The sequence below is a fragment of the Calliphora vicina genome, chromosome 2 (genome assembly GCF_958450345.1).
Source record: "Calliphora vicina chromosome 2, idCalVici1.1, whole genome shotgun sequence".
Taxonomy (NCBI): Eukaryota; Metazoa; Arthropoda; class Insecta; order Diptera; family Calliphoridae; genus Calliphora; species Calliphora vicina.
The window spans coordinates 30,632,757-30,656,582 of NC_088781.1; the positions used below are offsets into that span (position 1 = coordinate 30,632,757).

At 29.1% G+C, this 23,826-nt stretch overlaps 1 protein-coding gene across 1 annotated transcript in view; it reads right to left on the reverse strand.

The window, feature by feature from the left end:
* LOC135950371 (uncharacterized) overlaps nt 1-23,826 on the reverse strand; it is a 165,560-nt gene that overhangs the window by 128,055 nt on the left and 13,679 nt on the right. The window contains exons 2-3 of the mRNA XM_065499918.1: nt 21,141-21,278; nt 15,491-15,604 (exon numbers count right to left, since the gene is read on the reverse strand). Coding sequence (XP_065355990.1) covers nt 15,491-15,604; nt 21,141-21,278 — 252 coding nt within the window. The remainder of the gene's footprint in view (nt 1-15,490; nt 15,605-21,140; nt 21,279-23,826) is intronic.

The following is a 23,826-nucleotide window of genomic DNA, read 5'->3' on the forward strand; positions in this document are numbered from 1 at the left end:
TAGCGTATTTTGTAGTATTTGAATACTCTGTATCCTTGGTGAATGAAGATACATATATGGGGGATATCATGTCAATTGAACCAAATTTTGAAATTGATGTCTTCCGATCGGGAAGAAATTTGCATATTTCACATATTTCTTCATTTAAAAAAAAAAAAATTAAAAAATAATACAAAATTTTTGACATTTTTATCCAAAATCAACTCAAAACATAAAAGTTTTGATTTTTTTTCATTTTGGAAAAGTCATACAAGTTTTTGATTTTGGAAAAAATGTAAATTTTTGTTTTATTTATTTTATTTTTTTTTTCGAAAGATTCTTCAATTTATCTAGATATCTAACTATTTGGGACACATTTTGCTAAGAACAATAGGTAATAAGTAGGGGCGGATTTTAATGCATTTATTATTGGAAAATATGCGCCTAAAATATGCTTCAAAATAATCAAAATATGACCTAAAAATTTAAAAAATATGCACTTATTTTTTTGTGCAGAAACATAAAATAATTAACTATGGATCGCTCAATATAACATATACAAAAATATACAACAAAATTCCCAGCAGTTAGGATTCTTGAAATTATACTAAAAATTAAATTATAATTGTTCTTCTGACAAAACTATGGATATATTAATTCTAATATCTTGGGATTAATATTTGTTTAACGTCGGAATCTTTAAAGCCTCCACCATACGACTTGCTTTTTAAAATCATTAAAATGTTGATCGTGCTATAAAGTAGCATCCAACCTTAATTTTCAGCTCGTAATAAATGACTATGAAGACCGGTAACTGTGTATGTGAAATTACAAAATTTTTCGGTAACGAAATCTCTTGTAAATCGAAATTACAATGAAAACAAATAGGAATGTTTGTGATACTTAAAAAGCTCTGAACTTTTTTGAAGAAAAATTTTGAAATGATAATTTGATGCTATTTCTATAACAAATTCGAAAAAAATCTTTTTGTTGAGCTAATATACTGCCCATTGACGACAAAAAATAATATTTTTATTAAAAAATGGGATAATATGCATATAAATATGTATTTTGAAGTAAAATATAACAAAATATGCATTATCAATAAAATATGCGAAAATATGCCCTATCAAATCGATGCCATTTTACAGCAAAATGTGTGATTGGGATATATAATTAGTCTACATTGTATTTGGACTTTCGAGAAAAAACATGTATTTGCATATAAATCCGCCCCCTAGTAATAAGTTATATGGATGAGAACAAAAAAACACCTGTTTGGTCAAAATGGCAAATTTTGACCGCCTCTAACTCAGAGAGTTCTTGACCAATCTTGTTGAGAAATTGTGCCTGAATTATTATCCAATTATTATCCAACTCTTTGTTATTATGAAATTCTGTATCGATTTAGTTATGGCAGTATTTCTGTATAAAATAATTTCATATTCAAACTGCCAAACCGAGTTAAATGAGATTAACGTATATAAACTGATGTCTCTATCAACAAAATCTGTTTACTAGACAAAATAATATAAACTAAAATATAGGATATTTCAGTATTCATGAACAATTCGAATTTTAGGCCATTTGTGCAGTAAAGTATTGCCAATTGAAAAAAGGAACAAGGGACAGTTTTATATTCGTCTGAGGGTGGTTATTCGAAAAAAGTTGTTAAAATAATCAAGAAAAAAATAAATTTTATATTCGATTGAATAACATTACTTTATTTTTGAATAAACAAATTAATTGTTTAATCGAATAGTCAAACAAATTTGTTTATAAGTTAGCTGAATGAAAAAAGACAATAACTTTGTTATAATGTTATCCCAAGTTGGTTACATTGAAAATTTTATTAGAAACTTCGTTTTACGATCATTTTCAAATTGACTTTGAATTAACACACCAAGACCATAACATTATAAAGCCTTACTTAAAAACGAAAGCCTTGTGACTCCTAAATATCTAAATATATGCAAGTAGATTTTCATTTTAGATTTTTATTGAAACTTTCTTTTTAGAATTTCATAATAAGTATTAAAAACTTAATTATAAATGAAGTTGTTTTTGCCACAGCAAAATCCAACAAAAAGTATTATTTAATAAGATTAACTTGCTACATCCAAGGCTTCCATTCTTCGAAGGCATCTGTGACCCTCAGAGGATAGAAACTCCCCAGCAAGGGGATTTGGATGATCTAGTAACTTTACTATGAAGCTTAAAGTAGAGAATTTGATCTCCTCCAGTAGTGCAAGAACATTAAGGTCCCTTGTTACGATTTCTAATGTACCAAGAAGCACCTGTTATTATTCTTCAGGGTCTTGAATGTTTTCTTTGTAGCTTTTCGGTATTAGAAGATAAGGCTGTTTCCCATAGCTGGCTGCCATATAGCCATAGGGTTTTGTTAACAGCTTAACAAAAGATATCCAGTATTCCAGCTCTAGGGCTAACCGTGTGATAATGAGAAAGTGCATTTGTGCAGACTTTAATTTTATTTGTGTTATTTTGTTATGGTTTTTAACCCAATTTCGTATATTCGTATATTCCGCTTCGAACGAAACAAACAGTGGCAATATCGGAACTATAAGACGGGTGAGTAAAATTTGCCAACCACTGCATTCTAAATACTATTTAACAGGTATTACAACATGTGGCCTAGCGTTGTCATGATCGAATATTACGTTCTCACCCATGACGGCATATTCTAGGCATTTTTGGCTAATACTCGCTTCAAATGAATCAGTTGTTTTCGGTACAGATTACAGCAGCTTATAATAGATATAACTCTTTCGGTTCCACCAAATACAGAGCATTACCTTAGCGCCATGAATATTTTGTTTTGGTGTCGATTCGGCTAGTTGGCCGTGCTACATATATGATCAATTTTGCATCGCAAGTAATGATTCGGTGCAAAAATTGTTTGTTTTTATAGCGTTCAAGCAGCATTTCAGATATAAAATCGTCTTTCAAGGTCTTTCAACTTCAATTCGTATGGTACACAATTTCCCAGCTTTTGAATGATACCTGCTGCTTGCAAACATTTTGAGGTTGGTGATTGAGTAGCATGCAAGCTTTTGGTGAGTTTGACGACAATCTTCATGGAGTAGTGCCTTCAATTTTTGATCTTAAAATATTTTTGGCAGGCCTGCGCCATCTTTTTCTCTGAGGCCATTAGACTATAGATAATGCGCAGCAATATTGTTTGCTCTGGAAAGATTTCCGGATAATGTTTTTTATTCTATTTTTAAATAACTAAATGACAAAATTTCTAAGGCGTTTTTAAAGTAATTCAAGAGGAATCCTGAAAAACCTTTAGCTCAATTATTTTTTCTTTGGCAATCGTCAAATTTTCTGTTGACCGGTTTTTAAAAACCGGTTATAATCGGCTTTTTTGTTTAAGTCCGTTTCGGTTTTTTTGAAAAGCGCACATTTCGAATATCGAAGAAACCGGCTTTTCCTCGAATAGTCGGTTTTTTCTAAAAGTGTGTTTTTATGAGTTTTAGTGCATTAAAAACTTTAAATTAAAAAAATTCAATATACTCCAAGGAATTTAAACTATGTTTTATTAGTAAGAGATTATGTTAGCCTTCATAAGGGTTGAAATTTACTGACATTAACGATCTTCGGGTCAAATTTGACCCAAATAGAAAATATATTTATATATAAGTCATAAAATTTCAACCACTCACTTTTTGAAAAAAATCAAAATGGGTCAAATTTGAGCCGAAGACCTTATGAAGGATAAGAAAAACATAGGTTTGGTATCGAACTGGGGAATCATACATGTTTAATGTTCAGCAGGTATGATGAAAGAGATAGATATATATTAGTGCTACCAAAGCTCTGAAAACATTTAACTTAATTGTGCGTAACAAAAATTAAGGATTTTTGCTCCAGGTCAAATATGACCCAAAGACCTTGTGCAGGTTAAAAAAGTAATCAAAATTATAATTAAAGGCAATTTTTTTGTTATTAGAATACATGTTTATTCTTTATAATAATTATATGATTTCTTTTGTTATATTTTTCCATGAACAGTTTTTGTTTTAATAACTATTATTTTAATAAATAAAACTTTTTCTACTTATTTCTAAGCGTTTTAATATTTTGTCCAAAAAACCTTTTAACCGGTTATGATTAAAAAACCGAAACCGGTTTATATTAAATTGCAATTTTTCGAAGAAACCGAAAACCTGTTTCTAAAAAATGCCGAAGAATCGATCACCCTACTTCATACGTAATTAAATTTGGTGACAGGTATATAGTATAATAACATGTATGTGGTTCACCAGATTTTTTAAATTTTATATTTTTATTTCTAGAAAATATCATCGGTAAAATTCAACTAGGATTCATGTTCAAGCATGTTCGAGCAAAGTTTTTCATATATTTTGATCTAAAGCTGTTTATTGGCTCAACCTATTTATGAAGTCATATTGAGTTTCATATTAGAAATCTTGTGGCTTTATTTGTATTTATGGGCGGTGTAGATATCAAATAATCAGCTGTTCTTAATGTTCTAGGCATTAAAATACAGTGTGATATAAGCTGCGCTATAAACATTTTTCAAGTGTCGAAAGAATAATGCAAATGCTTCCATTTTTAAAAAAGATGTAAGAATCTCCTTGCTATATCTGAAAATTCGTTCTTTAGACGTACCATCCGTATGTCCAATAAAATTCCTTCAGAAGTTTTTTCATGTCCACAAACAATACCTTGTTTAGGGGTCATATAAGTAGTGATGGTCCAAAAAAAATAATTTGTAAAAAACAGTTCGACCTATGCCAAGGTAGCAGTTTTATTCTTTAATTTTTCCTTTTCATTATAAAGTATCAAATTAATTATTAACACTTTAACACTCTGGTTAAATATGTTCTGCTCAACACTCAGGGTCATTATAAGTCAAATAAGGTTATTATGCCGAAATATTAGGCTAAGTTATTAAAATGGACCATTTTATTAGTCTGTGTTATAACTTTATATATATGTACAAATATATTCATCAAAGTATGTATGTATGTAAAATTTTATAAATGTATGTAGTTATTAACACTTGTTTCCTTTTTTGTCTGCTTCCACTTTAATCGTTAGCAACTTCTATTTCAGCTTGTAGCCAGTTTAGTTTGGGTTAAGTATCTGTATGCAGGATTTCCCCTTTTCATTTTTCTGAGCAAGTGTGAAGTTGACTATTACTCGCACTATGTATGTATCTACTATGGGAAAAAATCTTTGGCATTGGTTATGCCTGGTCTTTGGTTTTTCCCTTATATATTTTTATTCCTATTTTGGCAAGAGTTCATATAGTAAATTATTTTCTTTAGTACTTGTCCTTAGTAAAATGTTCAACTAATTTATGTTTTTCTATTTTTTTTTTTTTAATATTTTGCTTTTGGTCTTTTGAGTTTTTATAGTTGTTTGCCTTTTTGGGGTGTTTGTGGCAAATCTTTAGAATTTTATCTCCGTTTTAACACAATTACCCATAAAAATGTTTCCGTTTTTTGTTTTTTTGCTTGGCTGGCTACATTTTTATGCATATTTTATGGTTTCTAGGTTTTGTTTCTTTGTGGTTAAGTATTGTTAATTAAAAATTACAACTGTAATTTTAAATAAATAAATAAATGATTTGGTTTCGGTATAAGTGTTGAAAGCATTTTTGGTGGAGTTCTGGCATAATAGAAGGTATTAAATATGTATTAAATTGTTGGGAAAAATGTAAGATTTTTTAATAATTGAAACAGTGTATTTTTGCTTATCTTGATTCCAATATTTACTAAAGAGCCATGTATGAGAGGAAATTTGTAATAGAAGCTGCTTCCAATGCAACTTAATTAAGTTTGTTTGTGGGGTGAAAGCATATGTGTGAAATTTTAATACATTTTCCGTAATATTATAAACTGTAGTTTCATTACATCATTAAGAGATAGACTGTTTTAATTTAAGATAGCTTTTTTAATCTAACTAGTGTGTACCTAATTTGCAGTTATTGTCGTCAGCACAAACCATGTGCTCATTTGAATCGGTTAAAAGAAACCCAAAATATGAAAAGGTTTCAAACATCAAATAGATTTTAAATTATAAACTCATAAAGAAGTAACTCAAGAGAAACAATCTGAAATTAAGTATTAGAAAATACGGTACGACATATATTTTTATCCCAAATATAAAATTTCCCCGAAATTCGCAAACTTCAAATCGATTAGTCTTTATTAGTGAAATTTCGGTAACAAAAAATGTTTATATGTAAAATTTTGGGATTAGTAGCTGTATATCAGTGTCTAATCCGGTGCACTTTGCCGCCCAATCTTAGTAAAATGAGAATTAGCTGAAACATAAATGTGACTATAAATCTGTAAACAGAGATTCAACTAGAAAAGGGACTATAATCTGTTACCACTTACACTTCGAATTAAAAATCGAATTTTTATATAAAAATTTAATGAAGCATAAACGTGTCTATAAGTTGGTAAATGAAGTACAAATGGAAAAATGACAAGTTTGTTAATATACAGAAGTAGCAGTAACAAATATGTTCCTAGAGCATTATTAGAGAAAAATTCAAAAGCTACCATTAGAAGCAACAAAAGGTTTTTTGAGTGTTCCTTTGGGAATTTTTAATTCATGTAGGATTCAGTTTCATTATTATAAATTATTCAAAAATTACCATAGGAATAAAGAAAAATTACCGTAAGGGGTCCCTCATGACTTCTAACTTGCGTAATTATGCTTAATTTGACTTAAAAATGCGGGATTTTTTTCAAATTTTCAGCTTTTATTTTGAAACATTTGTAAAATTCAAATTTATTCAAATTACTGGCCATTGTTAGCTACGACAATTTCCCATCTTTCTTGCAACATATGGATTCCGCGCTAAAAGAACTGGTCAGCCAAAAAATAATCAAGCCAATTTCGAATACCCAGAGAGAGCATTCTGCATCGATCGAACAGTTACAGGACGGGGTAATGTCTTTGCTATAAGGTGGGTGAGGTAAAGCTTCCCTGTGATGGTCTGACCAGCAGCTATCAGCAGCTCATAATAGATAGAACTCTTTTGGTCTCCTCAAATACATAGTATTATTTGGCTTTGGTGTCGATTCGGATAATTGGTCGGGTTTCACATACGATCTCTTACGATTCGGATTATCGTAATGGACTTTTATTACAAGTAGTGATTCGTTACAACAATGGTTTTCTTCTATAGCATTCAAACAGCATTTCGGACATGCAAAATCGTCTTTCAAGGTCTTTCGGCTTCAATTCGTATGGTACATAATTTCCTTGCTTGATTGAGTATATTCCAATGATTTTACAATTTCTTTTTGAGTTTGACAACAATCTAACAAATTACAATCAAATTAACAAATTAACCCGAAAAAACTGTAAAAAAATGTTTAAAATATCGAAAGATTTTAATTTTTTATATCTTTTTTCACTAATTTTGGCAGTCGAACTGTAAGGAATTCGGTTAGGAAGTATTCAAGAAAAATATACCTTATAAAATAGTTCATAACTCTTTAAAACATTATATTATTGGAAAAAGCTTTTTTCAAATTTTCCAGCTGTATTTTACATCGAAAATTCGAAAAATGTATGACTAATGTTTCGAAAGGCATAAAAACATTCGATAAATACTTTCAGAAATACAGAAAAATTTAAAAGTACCATTGTAGGAACGAAAAAGTAATATTTCTTCACTCTTTATGGAACCTTAAAACTTTTAAGCATCCTATTCTTAAATTGCAATTCACTCAGAAACATATCAGCTAATTTTCAATAAAAAGGTTCTATTAGGAGAAAAAGTACCAATTTCTCTACTCGATTTCAATATCCATATCAAAATACTCCTTTTTTTATCGATTTTTTTTTTCACAGATATTATTGAAATGGTTAAACGGTTCATGTTCTCAAAACAACATACTTTATACGTTTTCAAAAAGTACCAAACTGCTTACACGGATTAAGCTCAATCTACCCTTACGTACACGAGTTCCAAATAACAACCGGTTATTTAATGTAGAAGACAATTTTTAAAATCCCATTTGTATTAATTTTTGGTACTATTTTGTCTACTTTGAGTTGATAGAAATTTTATTCAAATAAATTTAAGTAACATAATGACAGCTTATGAATATCTTGTATATGTCCATGTCAATATATAGAGAAATATACAATTTTTTCACTTAAAGCCTCGAATTTCCAAAAAGTACCGAAATCATATTTGATATATTTTGAGCTGTAAAGAATACGAATCGAAATTTATTTTTATTTTATGGTTCCAAAAAAAGTACCAAAATATTATTTTTACCGATTTTCTTCTCCAAAATGTTCGAATTCATAATGATTATAATGGGTTATTGTTTATATTTTTTTTTATTAAAGACTAGTCGAGTAACATTTGTCGTAATTGTTTTAATGAGATTAAGGCATTCGATATCATTGTACGTGGTATTATAATCACGATATCGAAATAATTTTTCTATACGACAACACATTCGATCACAGATGATGTAATTTGGCTGCTTTTTATACCCTACACCACCATAGTGGGGAGGGTATAATGCGTTTGTGCAGATGTTTGTAACGCCCAAAAATATTGGTCTAACACCCACCTTAAAGTATACCGATCGACTTATAATCACTTTCTGAGTCGATGTCTGTCCGTCTGGCTGGCTGTCCATGTAAACCTTGTGCGCAGAGTACAGGTCGCAATTTTGAAGATATTTCGATCAAATTTAGTACAAAATTTTGGCCCAAGGATGAAGCCTATTGAAACTGGCTGAAATCGGTTCATTATTTCACCTAGCCCCATACAAATGTCCTCTCGAAATTGGACTTTATGGGTCATAAATGTTTAATTTATATATGTATCTTCACAAATTTCGCTCCAAATAAGTTGTATATATACAAAATTCATGCAACCATATTTTGTTACGATCGGTCCATAATTAGTCATAGCTCCCATATATACCCGCTTCCGAAAATCACTTTAACGTGCTTAAATCACTTAAAAATATTGGTATATACACAAAATTCAATATAAATAACTTTCATATAGACATAAATCACTCGACCTAATTTCATGGTGATCGGTCCATAATTGGTCATAGCTCCCATATAAGGCCCACTTCCGAAAATCACTCACGAATATAAATTATTGATATTTTAAAAGAAAAATATTTTTACTCATTTACTTGGTGTAGGTCGGTCAAGCCCGACCATACTTTCTTACTTGTTTTTTTTTAACATTGACTAAAAACACGAAAATACAAATAAAATATGCAACCATTAAACCTTTAGTGTTGTTGCATTTATTAGATATAATTTTAAGTTTATGAATTTGGTGAATCTATTTATTAAATAGAATTAAATAATTTTCATAACAATTAAAACTAATTTTACTAGATGTCTTTAGGTATATTTAAAATAAAGCTAAATATAAATATGTATCTATAAATTTCTATTATTTATTTTGTTGCTTTATTATTGACTAAATAATACATATACACAATTTTATTTTTATATTTCCACAAAGTGATATTTTTGTTGTGTCGCTTTAATTGAAGGCTGCAGGCAACTGATGTTTTAACACGGTTTACTAATTTTTAGACTTTTTTACATACATTTACTTTTATGTATCTTTTTTTGTATTCCATTATTTTGAGTAATATAAAAAACAAAACATCCACTCAACATATTCATATCCTTAGGGGAGCAACAATATTGTAACAAATTTTTAATTAAAATTTTATGTAAATTAAAGGAAGTATATTGTTATGCATTTCCTTTTGACAAAAAAAAATATAAAATAATATAGAAATAGAACAAATGAAATGTTAATTCATTTGTTTTTCACGCTCAACTTAAACAGTCAAGTAAGAAAAAAATAATAATGAACAGAAGTTCATTACTTTATTAGGAAAAAAACTACATAGCTCATAAAAGTGAGCATAAAAGTAAAGTAAAATTTTCATTGTGCTTAATTTGCCATAATTTTCAATTGAAATGAGTTTAGAAAATAAAAGGGGTAAAAATAAATGTGATAAATACTAGCTAATAAAGAAATAAAGAAAAAAAGGTAAATCAAAAGCATATTTCACACATGACTTTTTACAGTTTTTTTTGCTCTTAGCCATTAATTAAAAGAAGTTTAGTTTTTTACGATAAAAGTAAACTTTTTTAGAAGTTCAATGACCAAAGTAACTATGATTTTTTGCCATAGTACTTTGTGCTAGCTTTGTAAAAAGTTGAACTTTGTTCGAAACTTTATTTTTGTTTTAATTTAACAAATTTAGCATACAACGTTAAACAATTATTTTAACATTTTGCCAAACGCCAGACAATTAAAAAATACTCGAAAATTTTATTTGAAAACTAGTAAAAGTTAAAAATTTGACGATAATGAATTTTAAATACTCTACAGATTTAAACTACAAAACAACTTAAGATTATCTCAAAAAATTTTAAAGAGATGGGCATAAAACTTTGCAAAATATAGGTATCTATGATATAAATTTAATTTCTTATATTTAAGATTTAGATTTTTTCTGATTTAAAATTTAGTTTTTTCATTATTTGAATAACATTCATCATTATCAATCAAATATTCGATTTTGTTATTTTTGTTGTTAAGTATTCCTGCATTTTACATCCTCAAAAAAGATGAGGGTATATTGACTTTGTTATTCCGTTTGTAACACAGCGATATATTGGTAATAGAAGCAAAAAGTATATATACTATATATATATCCTGGGTCCTCATAAGATTCTAAGACGATCTAGGTATGTCCGTCCGTCTGTCTGCCTGGCTGAAATTTACGACAAATACCCTCTATTGATATGGTTTTTATATTAGTGAAAATGCGCAATATCGGTCCATGATTTCAAATAGTCGCTATTAAAATGTCAGAAACATTTACCTCTAGTCCCCATACAAACTCCCTCTCAAAAAATGACTTGAACATGCAAAATTGTCTTATAGTAAATAACATTGTGATGAAATTGGACATAAAGAAGTTCTAAAACTTTTGTGGGCATTGGTCCACAAGTCACCCTACCCCTCATATAAATAGCACACAGTGAGGGTGGGTGTACAAGATTCGGTACAGCCGAATATACTGTTTCTTCTTTTAAATTTAAGCCATGTAAAACATACAACCACACTTCTGATTTATCTTTTATTACATCGACTTTTTTCCACATTGTAAACAATAGCTATTTTTTACTGAACAGCTTTTGTCAATTTTTTGATCCAAAATTACTTCAATGCTGTACTTTAGAAAGGCTCACAAACATTTCTAAATGTTACATACTGAATTTCCCATTTTTATATATCCTCATTTACTACGAATCGTGGTAGAGTGTAAAAAAAAGTTGCACATTCGTATGAGTTATATCAAAAAAGTTTATTTAATTTTCAACTCAATATCAATCATACGTACTGTAGTAGAATTTTACTTATTTTAACTACAGAACGTATGATTGATATTTATTTGAAAATAACAATGATATTTATATGAACATTTTATAATCTTTTTATTGCATATTGTTTTAGGGGAAATTTAACAAAATAAATACATAATAAGGGTACTCATTTAAACGCTTAAGTTTCCCATTTGTGCAAATGGGCAAATTTGCGCGACATGTTTCATGAACCCACCTTTTCAATTTTGTGCAAGTTTATACAGAAAATTTATATTTGTCAAATAAAAATACATAAATTCAACAAAAGCTTTAATAATTTTTTTTCAAATTGTATAAATTTTAATTTTAAAATGTTGAATGAAAGTTAAATCTTTGGAACAAACGGTGGTATACATAGTTTGGAGGACTTTGTTTATGTTCTAGCTGTTGGTTAATGTTTTCATACACAATGTCATTTAATACAATCATTCTGTTCCAAAGTTACACAATTTTCACATGCACAAAATTTTTATATTTTATTTGATTTTTATTTCTTATAAATAAAAGTAAACAAAAGCAGCTGATTCATCAAATGCACAATAAATTCAAGTTTGCAAGTCTAAATTGTCGCGCAAACTTATCTGAGTTGTGCAAACGAATTTCCATACATTTTTTGACATTTCATTTGCGAGAGTGTAAAAATGCACAGATTGCACAGTTTGCGAGGCTTCAGTTATTAGATTTTTTCTGCGGTGTTTGCCTGGACCAAATGATCGAATGATTTCTCTGTGAATGCATTTACAGATAGCGTACAAAACGAACAGGTGACAACTATTTTTGCAAACACATTTGGCAGAATTTTTAATAATGAAGAAAACTAAAAGGTGATTAAATAAAATGCAAACAATTTCATTGCCATATAAATAAGTATAAAGTGAATAAAAAGAACTATAAAGAACAAGAATACTGAACAGCTTCACACTGTTCACTTGACAGAATTGTTCAATTGAATTTGCTCGTTTCTGAACAACCCAACTCTGGAATAATTCGACAGGAGGTCTAGGGCGTTCTCCGTCATATAAAAACCGAATGCTGAAAGTTTGATAACATATAACATATGAGGGGCTTAGAGCACAAGGGATTCAAGTGACTAATGTTTAATAATGAGAAAAATGAGAATAAAGTTAATTTACAATAAAAAATGTTAGATGATATCTGGAATATTGCTTTTCAATTAATAGAGATCCTGAGATATATTTTAATCTAACACGATAAAAAAATACCATATTTTACATATACAAATACCCAAAAATTACCTTTGAAGTGAGGAAAGTCGCACTTATACCCCTTGTGCTTTAATTTTTTTCAAAGTTCTGAATTACCTGATAAGAAAACCACATAAACTCAATTTTTTTATTAACATTTTATTAAGAAAAGCTTTTGTGGTTCTTTGTTTCATTTTTTAGTCGTCATAATCAGATTCCATGACATCATCGGGGTCATCCTCACTTTGATTTTCGATTCTTTCCGGAATTTATTCCATTCTATCGTGAGGAAGTGCTTTAAACCATTCATGGTAAATTGGTGGTATATAGCAAAGATCCTGTAGGTTCTTGAATTTCTGGAATATTATTGTTTTGACGCTGTTTTTTGGATGAAGTTTTGGTAGTAACTACACGACTCGGTCAACATTTCTAGCTTTCAGATTTAGTTTGGTGAAGTTTTCTTGCACATTCATAAGATCATCTTTGTATGAGCAAATTCGTCAATATTATTTTCAGATTCACTTATTTTTAATAACTAATAAAAAATCAACAAAAAATCAACTCGATTCCATTATTTTATGTTACTTTTCCTTTTTTGGAAAATAATCCACAAAGGTATTTGAAACAGGTGTTTTGATAACAAGTGATGGAATTAATCGCTAGATTTCAGCTGATCACTTATCTGAATTCACTAAATCAGTCCATGTGAAAAATGAATTTTAATATTTGCTTAGAGCACAAGGGGTTTAAGTGCTGATGTACCCCTTGTGCTCCAACCGAAACAGGTATTTTAATGACAAGTGCTAGAATTGTTCTCCATATCTCGCTAACGGATGAGAATCCCACGTTCAACTCTTGTGCTATGAACTTCTCTGAACTTCACCTACTAACTCCATATGTTAACTCAATTTGAGAAAAAAAGGCACTTGAACCCCTTGTGCTCTAAGCCCCTCATATAGAAGTTGCATATTTTATTTGATTTCCGATCAACCATCAATATGTAATTTTAGCCTTCTTTGGGAAACTGAATCAGTTATGGTCTTAATTGTACTGAATCTGTTAGAGTGAGTAATTTCATAAAACTTTAAATGACTTATGTCGAAGTTTATGGAAAATTTAAATAATTGTATTCAATCCTTCTAGATTTTATTGTAAAACAAAAAAATTCATTCTATATAAATATTAATTAGACAATTTTTCTTTTTAATAACAAAAAAGGGTACATATCTTTCATTTATTCTCACTTAGTTATTGAATATTGTAGTGCAAACCATGGCACAATCCACTAGTTTCGTTGTTATGTCAAACTACTACTTACTAACACTAATTTTAAAAATTTTTTTTTTATTTAAATTTGAATATGAGAAATTTTAATGTTATTTTATTTTTGATGCCTGCTTTAATTGTTTTTCAATTTTTTTATGTTTGTATCATGACACAGCAATATAAGGTACACTCAGTAGAAAATAAATTCTCATTATACAATTCTTTTAACGTCAAACAAAAGAAAATATTAAAAAAATCAAAATCAAAGTTAGACGTTATAGGGATAAATACTCTCCCTAGTGATTCTACCTTCTACAATTATTGTATCGTGGTTTGTATGTAAGTATTTTAAATTTTAGGGAAATTATAATTGAGAATGTACTTTCTAATAACACTGTGCAACAACAAAAACTAACAATTCCAATGGGAAATGAAAGTTCACCATTAACTTATCAAAATGATAAAGGGTTTTGAAAAGTTAGCTCGAATTACATTTTTATTTAAAGTTGGGCTATTTTTTGCACTATAAGAGAAAATTGAAAAAACAATCGTATAAATATTGGGGATTTCATGTTAAGTGAATCAACTTTTGAAATCGATGTCTTCTGATCGGAATGAAATTTTCAACAACATCGGTAATTTGACATTTTGGCCAAACAGTAGCATTTTTCCTTGAAGACATATTTGGGCAATTAGTGGATGTGAGTTGGATATCTATCAAAATAAATGTTTTGTAACTCAAAACATACAATTTTTTACCTTTTTTTGCAAAATCAAAAACTTTGTTGAATAATATATACGCCCATATTTGAAACCGTAATATTCCATCATAACGCTCGTCCACTTGCTGCAATACATGTTAAAAAGTATTTGGAATGAAGTGGTTGGGAAGTCTTGCCTCTCCCCCTTTATAGTCCAGACCGTGCTCCGCCTGACTGCTATTTGCTTCGATTGATGCAAGACGCTCTCTCTGGGATACGCTTCACTTTGGAACAGAGTATGCGATATTGGCTTGATTCGTTCTTGGCCTCAATCGACGAGCAGTTCTTTTGGCTCGAAGTCCATATGTTGCCAGAAAGATGGAAAAAGTCATAGCTAACAATGGCGAATACTTTGAATAAATTTATTTTGTACAAATATTTCAAAAAAAATTTGTATAAACCCCTCATTTTTTATACTTATTATATTTTATATAAATCTATGGTTAAATAAAGTACAAAAACTAATTTTTGTTAAATTTTTTTAATATTCCTACCCATATCCAAAACTTCAAAATATATACATATGTAATCTATTAGCCGATTTTACTTATATTTCCAGCGTATGGTCTTTAGATGAAGGAAAATAGTTCTAGATGTTGAGCTTGGCGATAGAGTAAAAAGTCCAATACGGGAGCCTTAAAACCAAAGTAGTATACTTTCTTGATAGAATAGAACTGGTAGCATATATAAACGATATAACATTAATGAGTTTGGAATCAAAACCTCACCTATATGCAAATCTGCAGCATTTCTTTAATTTTGTATATGTTTTAATAGTATTAAAAAATAATACGTATAATTTTATTAAATAATATTCATTCTTACCTTATCCAAATCTATAATATTTTTTGGCACTAAAACATCAACCAGAGATTCCAATGGGCCAGAAACTATTCTACCATTTATATACATTATGCCACCAGAACCCAGCACAGAACTCTAAAATGACATATAAAAACATTTAAATTATAAATACATATATATTTTTTTTTAAATAAACACATGTGAGTTAATTAACAGCTACTACTTTAGTTTTAATTTAATTTGCAATATTTAAATATGAACGCAATGTTTGGTGTTAATGTGGGGGAAATAATTATAAAAAGTGTAAATATCTGTTGTGTTTTGTGGGTGTTTATATAGAAATTATATACATAGTATGTGCATGACAGTTGACTGATTATGTGGTGTTATAATTAAATAAAATCATACAACTACTAACTTATATATACGCTAGGGTGGCCCCGTTTCTATGCAGGAAAAATAAGGTATCGGTGTTCCCAATTAAAATTAAAGTTTAGTTTGTTAACGGAGGCTATTTAAAAAAAAAAATTTCTTGGCTAGTTGGATCAAAGGCTTTTACTTTTTTTTCATATTTATCGCAAAGGATACATATGATATATTAAAATCATGCGAAATGTCTTTGCGAGCGCTTTCCTTATTGTATCTGAATTCTCATGATAGTTTAAAAATATTCGAAATTTGGACTATCGAATTTTCGGGAAAAAGTTTTTTAAATTTTGTCCTAGATAATTGAATGTAATTGGTTTCAATTTTAGTTTAAGATTCACCGAAACTGTACTTTCGTTTTCCAAAACTCAATGTGGTTCGAATTCTATTTGATTTTTTTTAAAACATATTATATAGATGATAGCTATTGTTAAAGATAATTACAAAATTAATAACCAAATAAGCGTAATTTTATAAACTTAGAATAAATCAATTATTTATTTTAGTTGGTGACATCAGCAATTATTTTCTTTGGCACCACCCTACTGCACATGTTTAGTGTTTTCATTTTATTTTATACTTTGTAACAGTAAATTTGTTAAAATAAAAGAGATTCGTTTGTGTATGACCGCGTGTTTTTGAACATGTGGGGTAGGGAAAATCCTCTGCTAATGCATGTGAATGACATTCGTATGTTTTAAATAGTTTTTTGTTTTTACACTTTGCATTTTAACGCTTTTGTTTTGTGTAATTTTATTAAGCGAGTTTGTTAGTTTTTTACTTTGCTGACATTAATTTGCTTTATACAGTTGGCAACAATGTGACAAAATTTCTTGAAAAACCACTTTATTTTTTTATGATTTATTTACGTGTACAACATTTGTTTGTGTTAGGAGTTCATCACTCTATGAAAAATGTAAAATTACAATAACTGGAAGAACCGATTTTGTACTACATACATAGAAAATTAGAAAATATTGTGGATAATGAAAATAATTAAGTTTTGTGTTCTGAACTGTAGAGAATTTTTTATCAAATCTGATTCATTGGTTAACATTCATTTTCTTAACAAAACTATTATTTAAAATTTTTTTTTTAAATTTCACACATGTGTTGTTTTCCACACATACGGTATATTTACGTATTTTGTAAAAATTATGTAGTGGCTAAACATATTTATTTTTAGATTTTGTTATCGGTTACATCAAATTAAATTATCTCTGATTTAAATGATATTTACTAAAGTATTTATACTATACTAGCTGAACCCGGTCCGCGTTGCTGGCCCTTACAATAATTCTGTTTTATATTGCATCTCGATTTGAATATACAGTGTCGAAGAAAAAAAACACAGACTCCCCCGGTCATTTGACAAAGTTGTATCAGATATCTATAAGTACAGTGGCATGAATGCCCTTAAAAAAAGAAACGGATGTATTTAAGGCAAATGGGATATTATATTTATGTATTAATCTTAAGGACAGGGGATATACGTTTCTTTTTTTTTATTTACTCTGGAGGAAACCACATACAAAACATGAATTTTCCAAATGTAAGCCAGCAATAGTCCACGATTGGCCTTATGCTTTGTCGTTGAAAATCTTTGGTATGCGTGAAATCATTACGTCTTCGCATTTTAATCTACCACCGATGATTGTTGCCTCAATTAAATTTGGTGAACATTTTTTGATGGTCAATCGTGTTCCGTTGCATAATTTTGGCGCGTTTATGTTGCGGAGAAACATTATCTGTGATCCAACCTTCAGTGTTTCAGTAGCATAATTGAAGCTTGTTCTTCGTTCATTACTGTGTCAATCGATGTGTATTTCATTGTTTCGCCAGTCAGTTTCAATTAATTCGCTCATTGAGCTTGTTGACATCATCATTGCACGTTCCCACAGCCAATCCGAATTTTTGTAGTTGGTTGTAAGACTTGAATACCTTGTCGACAACGGATTGAATATTCATTTGCATTTGGCAGAAGTTCGGCGGGAACGAAATCTGATTTGTCGACGTTGTTAACTATATTAGTTGTACTTTCGGAAATTTTGTTTATCATCGGTTGATAATATAAAAGCAGTTTTATAGTACAATGTTAACAGCGGCCTACTTGTTTTATCGAACGATATGAAAATTTGGTATGTATCGGACATGTTACACCAAATCATTCGCTTCAGAGTACACCACTGTGAATTTAAATTTTTAGAATGATGTTAAGCAACGAAATTATCCGGAACCACTATGCTGATTTCGTGCAAACTTCACATAAACCATCTACATCTACATGTCGCCTATTTTTTTGATGATCAGTCCATAATTGCTTATAGCTCTCATATAAATCATTCATAATTTATTCAAATTTTAAAAGAAAAATATTTTTGATAATTTTTCTTTAAATTTCGTTATCAAAAATTTTGAGGAATTTTTTAAAATTTTTACTATATAGATTCATTCAAAGTATTGGCCACTTTTAGCTATGACCTTTTCACATCATTCTGCAACATATGGATTCTGAGCCAAATGAACTGCTCTTCTTTGGAGGCCATGAACGAATCAATCCAATATCGCATGCTTTGTTGCAAAATGAAGGGTATTCCAGAGAAAGCGTTCTACATCGATCAAAACAAATAGTAGTCGACGGAGCAAGGTCTAGACTATAAATAGGGTGTGGCAAATCTTCCCAACCTCTTCATTTTTAATATTGTATTGCTTATATTTAAAAATTGGTATTGCTACATGTGGCATTTTGGGCGTTTTTCGGTATAAAATTCATAATTTTCGTACCAAAAATACTTTGTACTCGACAACTAAGTGGGAATAAATGACAGATATGTACCCTTCAAAATCACATACAAGTTAAAATTATTTATAAATGTTTTGGCATTTAGTTAGTTATAATGGGTTTAGCATGTTAAAAAAGTTGTTATATTTGAAAAACTTAATTTTGAGATATAATAGAGATCTTAAATTAGTCACCGTAAGATCGTTCTTTACTCGCCCTGGTCTAATAAGCATAATTTTGTCATCACTGTAATTATCAAAGTAGTCAAAAAAAATCTATTTCTAATTGGATTTTTTCAACATTGTATTCCTTGGATTTGTTGGAAGATATTGCTACTTTGAGCGTGATCTATAAACTGCAAATAAAATGTGCAATCTGTAAACTTTATCTGATTTTACTAAAATTTTCAGCATTTGGTGCTTAGATGAAGAAGTCTAAAATATTGACTTCTTCATCTAAGCTTTAGTTTTGGTGCGAAAATCCAATGCTTTAGTAAACACTTTGAATGTCGATGGCCTATATTCAAAACCCTATGTCTTTGATTTTCACGAAAATTACTTTTTTATGGTAAAATTTTCAGTTAAACATCTCTCATCTATTGTGTGAATTTCATAACAAACTTATTTTTTTGCTGTTTTATTTGAATTTTTATAATTTATTAACATATATTACACAATTAATTTTTCTGAATGCAAAACCCTCTATTTTTTACAAATAATTAATTATCAAAAAATTTCTTGGTATAATTTCTTCTTGCAATATATGTTTTCTTACTATTTTTTGCATGCTTAACATGAATTTGATAATTTTTAATCGTTTTTCAAAATAGCGAAATCCAATTAGGAATTGAATTACCATGAAAATATTTCACCTTTTTGGTTTTGAAAAATTAATGTTCATGGCATAAAAATAAATGGATAAAGTTGGAATTTGCTTAAAAAAAGTTTCTACTTTTAAGGTGTCATCATCGTGTCTGCCAGAACCGCAACCATTATGTATCTAAAGCTCTATCCAATTTTGCTGCGGAAAATAATAAAGTTGTTTAACATAAGTTCTTACAGAAGATAGAGATTAAATTGAAAAATCGATTTATACGCTTGCCAATCGATTAAGTTAGAATTACTAGAGAAGCCAGAAATACTGTTAAAATTAACAATGAGATCGTAAAAATGCCGTTTGATATAGAATATTTAAATATTGACTACTTTGATAATTACAGTGATGACAAAATTATGCTTATTAGACCAGGGCGAGTAAAGAACGATCTTACGGTGACTAATTTAAGATCTCTATTATATCTCAAAACTAAATTTTGATACAGATCAAATTGATATACCTGTTCGTATTCAACCTTATACAGGATATATGGGACCAAACCATCTATATTCTGGTCCACAATCAATTCGGCCTAATGAGTGGAATAATTTGAAATTTTTACGATAGTAAAAAGCAAAAAAAAAAACATTGTTTCTATATCTCTTTGTTTAACATTATTTGTTGTTAATTGTTTTATCTTACGTCGTATTATTAGCTGTTAGCTTAAATAAATCACGTTTAAGAATAACAGATGGCATAAATGAAATCCAAAAGATGTATTTTTATTAAAATGCAAAACCATTTATCTGATAATTTTCATACATATACATTGAAGCCAAATCCTCTATCTATCATAAAGTCCCCAATAAAGCAAAATTTTAAAAACCTGTAGTTGCTTTAAAAATATTGTGGAATACCGAATTTTAATAACTCAAGTAATTCGCGAAAATGCTGTTTTTTTGGCTCTCCTGAAAAGTTGTGTTTTTTAAGATAGAGGGTTTTGAATATAGGCCTTCGATATATTGTTACGAACTTGCACTAACGATTTGAATTTAACGGTCTGTAACGGCTGCTGGCAACATTCATCATATTTATAAACATTTCCGTCAGTAGAAACTTCTGCTTATCAACAATGTTGATAACACGAAGATATTAACATTGTTTATAAGTATGACAACATTAACTGTTAAGGCTGCTAAAATCTCTTGAAATAGAACATTCTAGTTTTGTCCGTTAAAATAATTCATGAAACTAATAGAAAATGGAACTGTTTATATAAATAGTAGACTTATCATCAACTGTCCTACCAGTGTGTTTTTAAAGTCTGTAATATATGTATGTAAGTGTAAAAAGAGAGTTTAAATTGTTGTGTACATTTTATTTTCAACCGAAATAATTAGGTTTATTTAAAGGAAATAAACCACCGTTTTTAAAAGGTAGAAACATAACAATATATTATGTGTGGTAAATTTAGTGGAGTAATGAGATGACAAATCCTAAAATAGTAGTTTTTCTGTGTGTTTTGGGATAAAAGCTCCTCTTTGTTTTATGAGCTTAAAAGCTTATGGATAACATGAAAACCATTATTTTCCTTATAACATATAATTCATACTTATAAAGATATATAAATTATAGATAAACATATACCTCAAAATTGACATCACATTGACTACGTTTGTAGGTATTCTTGGGTACATCATATTGTACTAAATCACTACTGGCCAGATTTGTGTAACCCAAACCATAACCATTGAGAGAATTTTTAGTGGTGTTTGCAGAGGAAACCTACAAGAAAAGACAAAAATTAATTATAAAAAATGCAACTAAAGACTTATTTTCAATAGATTAAAGAAGCAACATATTTTTGAAATTTATGTAAATTTGTTAAACATACAGTTTAGTTTAATTTATTTTGTATAACATTCCCACATTCAACAGAATACGCATACGAATATGAAATTGAATTGCCATTACTAACACTGCAGTTATCAAAAGTGAACATCTCTGGCATGGATAGGAATCTATGAGCAGCTGTAGTGGTACTAAAATAATCTCAAAGTAATATAATTTGGTTTAACTTGGTTTTGTCGTCAATGACATGTTCTTGTAAATTGGCCTGTCTTCTTATCTTTAAAACATTCATTTATTTCTATCTATCTGTTCTTATGTACATGTATGACTATGGCTAAACGAATTTTACATTTCACATCTTAAGAAGAGTTCTCTTTTTCTCTTTTCTAAAACAAGAAGTTTTACTGCTACCACTTGTTAAACTAGTAGAATTGCACTATCTTTACCCAAAAAATAGAAAAATGTATGTAGTTACTGAGTACGAACAGTTGCAATCCTGTCCTTTACATGCTAAAAACCATTACAATGAAAATTTCCATTTCCGTATTTGTTGTTGTATATAGAAAAGGAAGTGAAATTGTTATTAAAAATCTACTCTATTTGAAAAACTGTGTGTGCCAGCACAATGGTTATTTTTGAATTTATGTAGTTTAGTGCAGAAATTTAGTTTTGCATTAACTGAATAATGGGATTTCCATAATTTTAGATTAGATATGCAGACTTAGTGATATAAACTATAAATGTGTTGGTGTAGTTGTGTTTAAAATTATCAGATTAAATGTTGTTTAGAATTTATTTTTGTTTGTCTATACCCAACACCAAAAATATGTTGGTATTTTGATTTTGTCATTCCGTTTGCAAAATACCGAAAGTATGTACTATGATAGCCCCTTATGAAATGCTAAAAAGATCTAGCTATGTCCGTCCGTCCGTCTGTCTTTTGAAGGCCCGATTGGGCCTAGAGGGCATAATTTAGGGTTATGAAGTTTTCTTCTCAAATATTCTCTGTTGGAAAAGTTTGAAATTGAAAATGTGCAAATTCGTTCAAGTGGAGCAGAGTTATGGACCAATAACAAAAAATCAGAGACAACCTTAAATATATTGTAGGTAACGTTTGCTTTTTTTAAAACGGGCCAAAAAATCCTAAAGGAATAGACCTAGGCTATCTTTTAAGCAAAAAGGTAAAAAAAGGTTCAATTTGGACAAACAAATTTTTAGATTTTGCAAAAAAGAGTCAAAAATTGTATGTCTTGAGTTACAAAACATTTATTTTGATAGATATCCCACTCAGCGACAAAAAAGCTCTTAAAGGAAATGATCTAAGGTTTCTTTTGAGCAAAAAAAAAAATTCAAGGAAAATACCTAAGCTTTCTTTTGGGAAAAAAGGCCCATTTTGTAAAAATGTCCAAAAAGTTTTTGATTTTGGAAAAAAAAATTAAAGAATAACCACTTTAGAGAAACACAAATTATTTAATTTTTTTAAGGTAATGAAAATTTTAAAATCTGGAGATTGGGCTGCATAATTCGGTTCTGAAAAAAAAGATTTGAGTCTATATGGACTATAATGATTTGACATGATCTTAAAAAAATCACTGGTATTTACTTTACTCACTTTTGAAGCTGTGTGTATATCGATTTCGAACCAAAATTTTACTCAGATATGTAATATGTATGCAAAAATAAAAGTTCTGGATTATGTGAATATCGGTTCATATTTGAACATGGGGGCTATATTAAGCCCACTGCCGAAAGTCACATACATAACCACAAATCCTTTTATGAATATCGAGCAATAAAAACTTCAGAAAAAATATCCGTCCGATGTTTCAAATAGGAGGATTCATAGAAAAGCAACATTTGCCATAAATAGTTATTGCTAATAGCTAACTTATGCATGCAAAATAGGTTGAATGGTTTAAAAGTTTTTGATCGAAATATATGAAGCATTTTGTTTAATCCACTCTACTCGTTTAAAGTTAAAGTGCACGAATCTTACAAGGTGAAATTTATCACTGATATTTTCTAGTTTAACTATAAAAACGGATAAATATTTTCTAAAAATGCAAAACAATCTCTGCCCTTATTAGTGTTGAGTATTTAAGATTCGTCACAGCCGAATATAATACTCTTATTTGTTTATTTTATTGTGGTAAATCCTTATGGTTCAAAGAAATGTTTGCTAAATTGATTCAAGAGGAATTTTTTGGTAAGAAAGTATTATAGTTTGTTTTTAATTTATTCAATTTTTAAAAATAATTTTGTTTTAAATTTAAACTAGTATTTAAAAATATTTGTTACTTATTTTTAAAATTTGAAGTAACTTAATTGGATAATATTATTAAAACCATTTATTAAATTCAATTAACTACAAAATGTATTTATGCTTATGTGTAAATATATTTTGATTGTACAGTAGAGTGCTCCAAAAAATTAAATTTTTCTATCTATTGTTAACTGGTGGTGCAACGATGCCCACATTTTG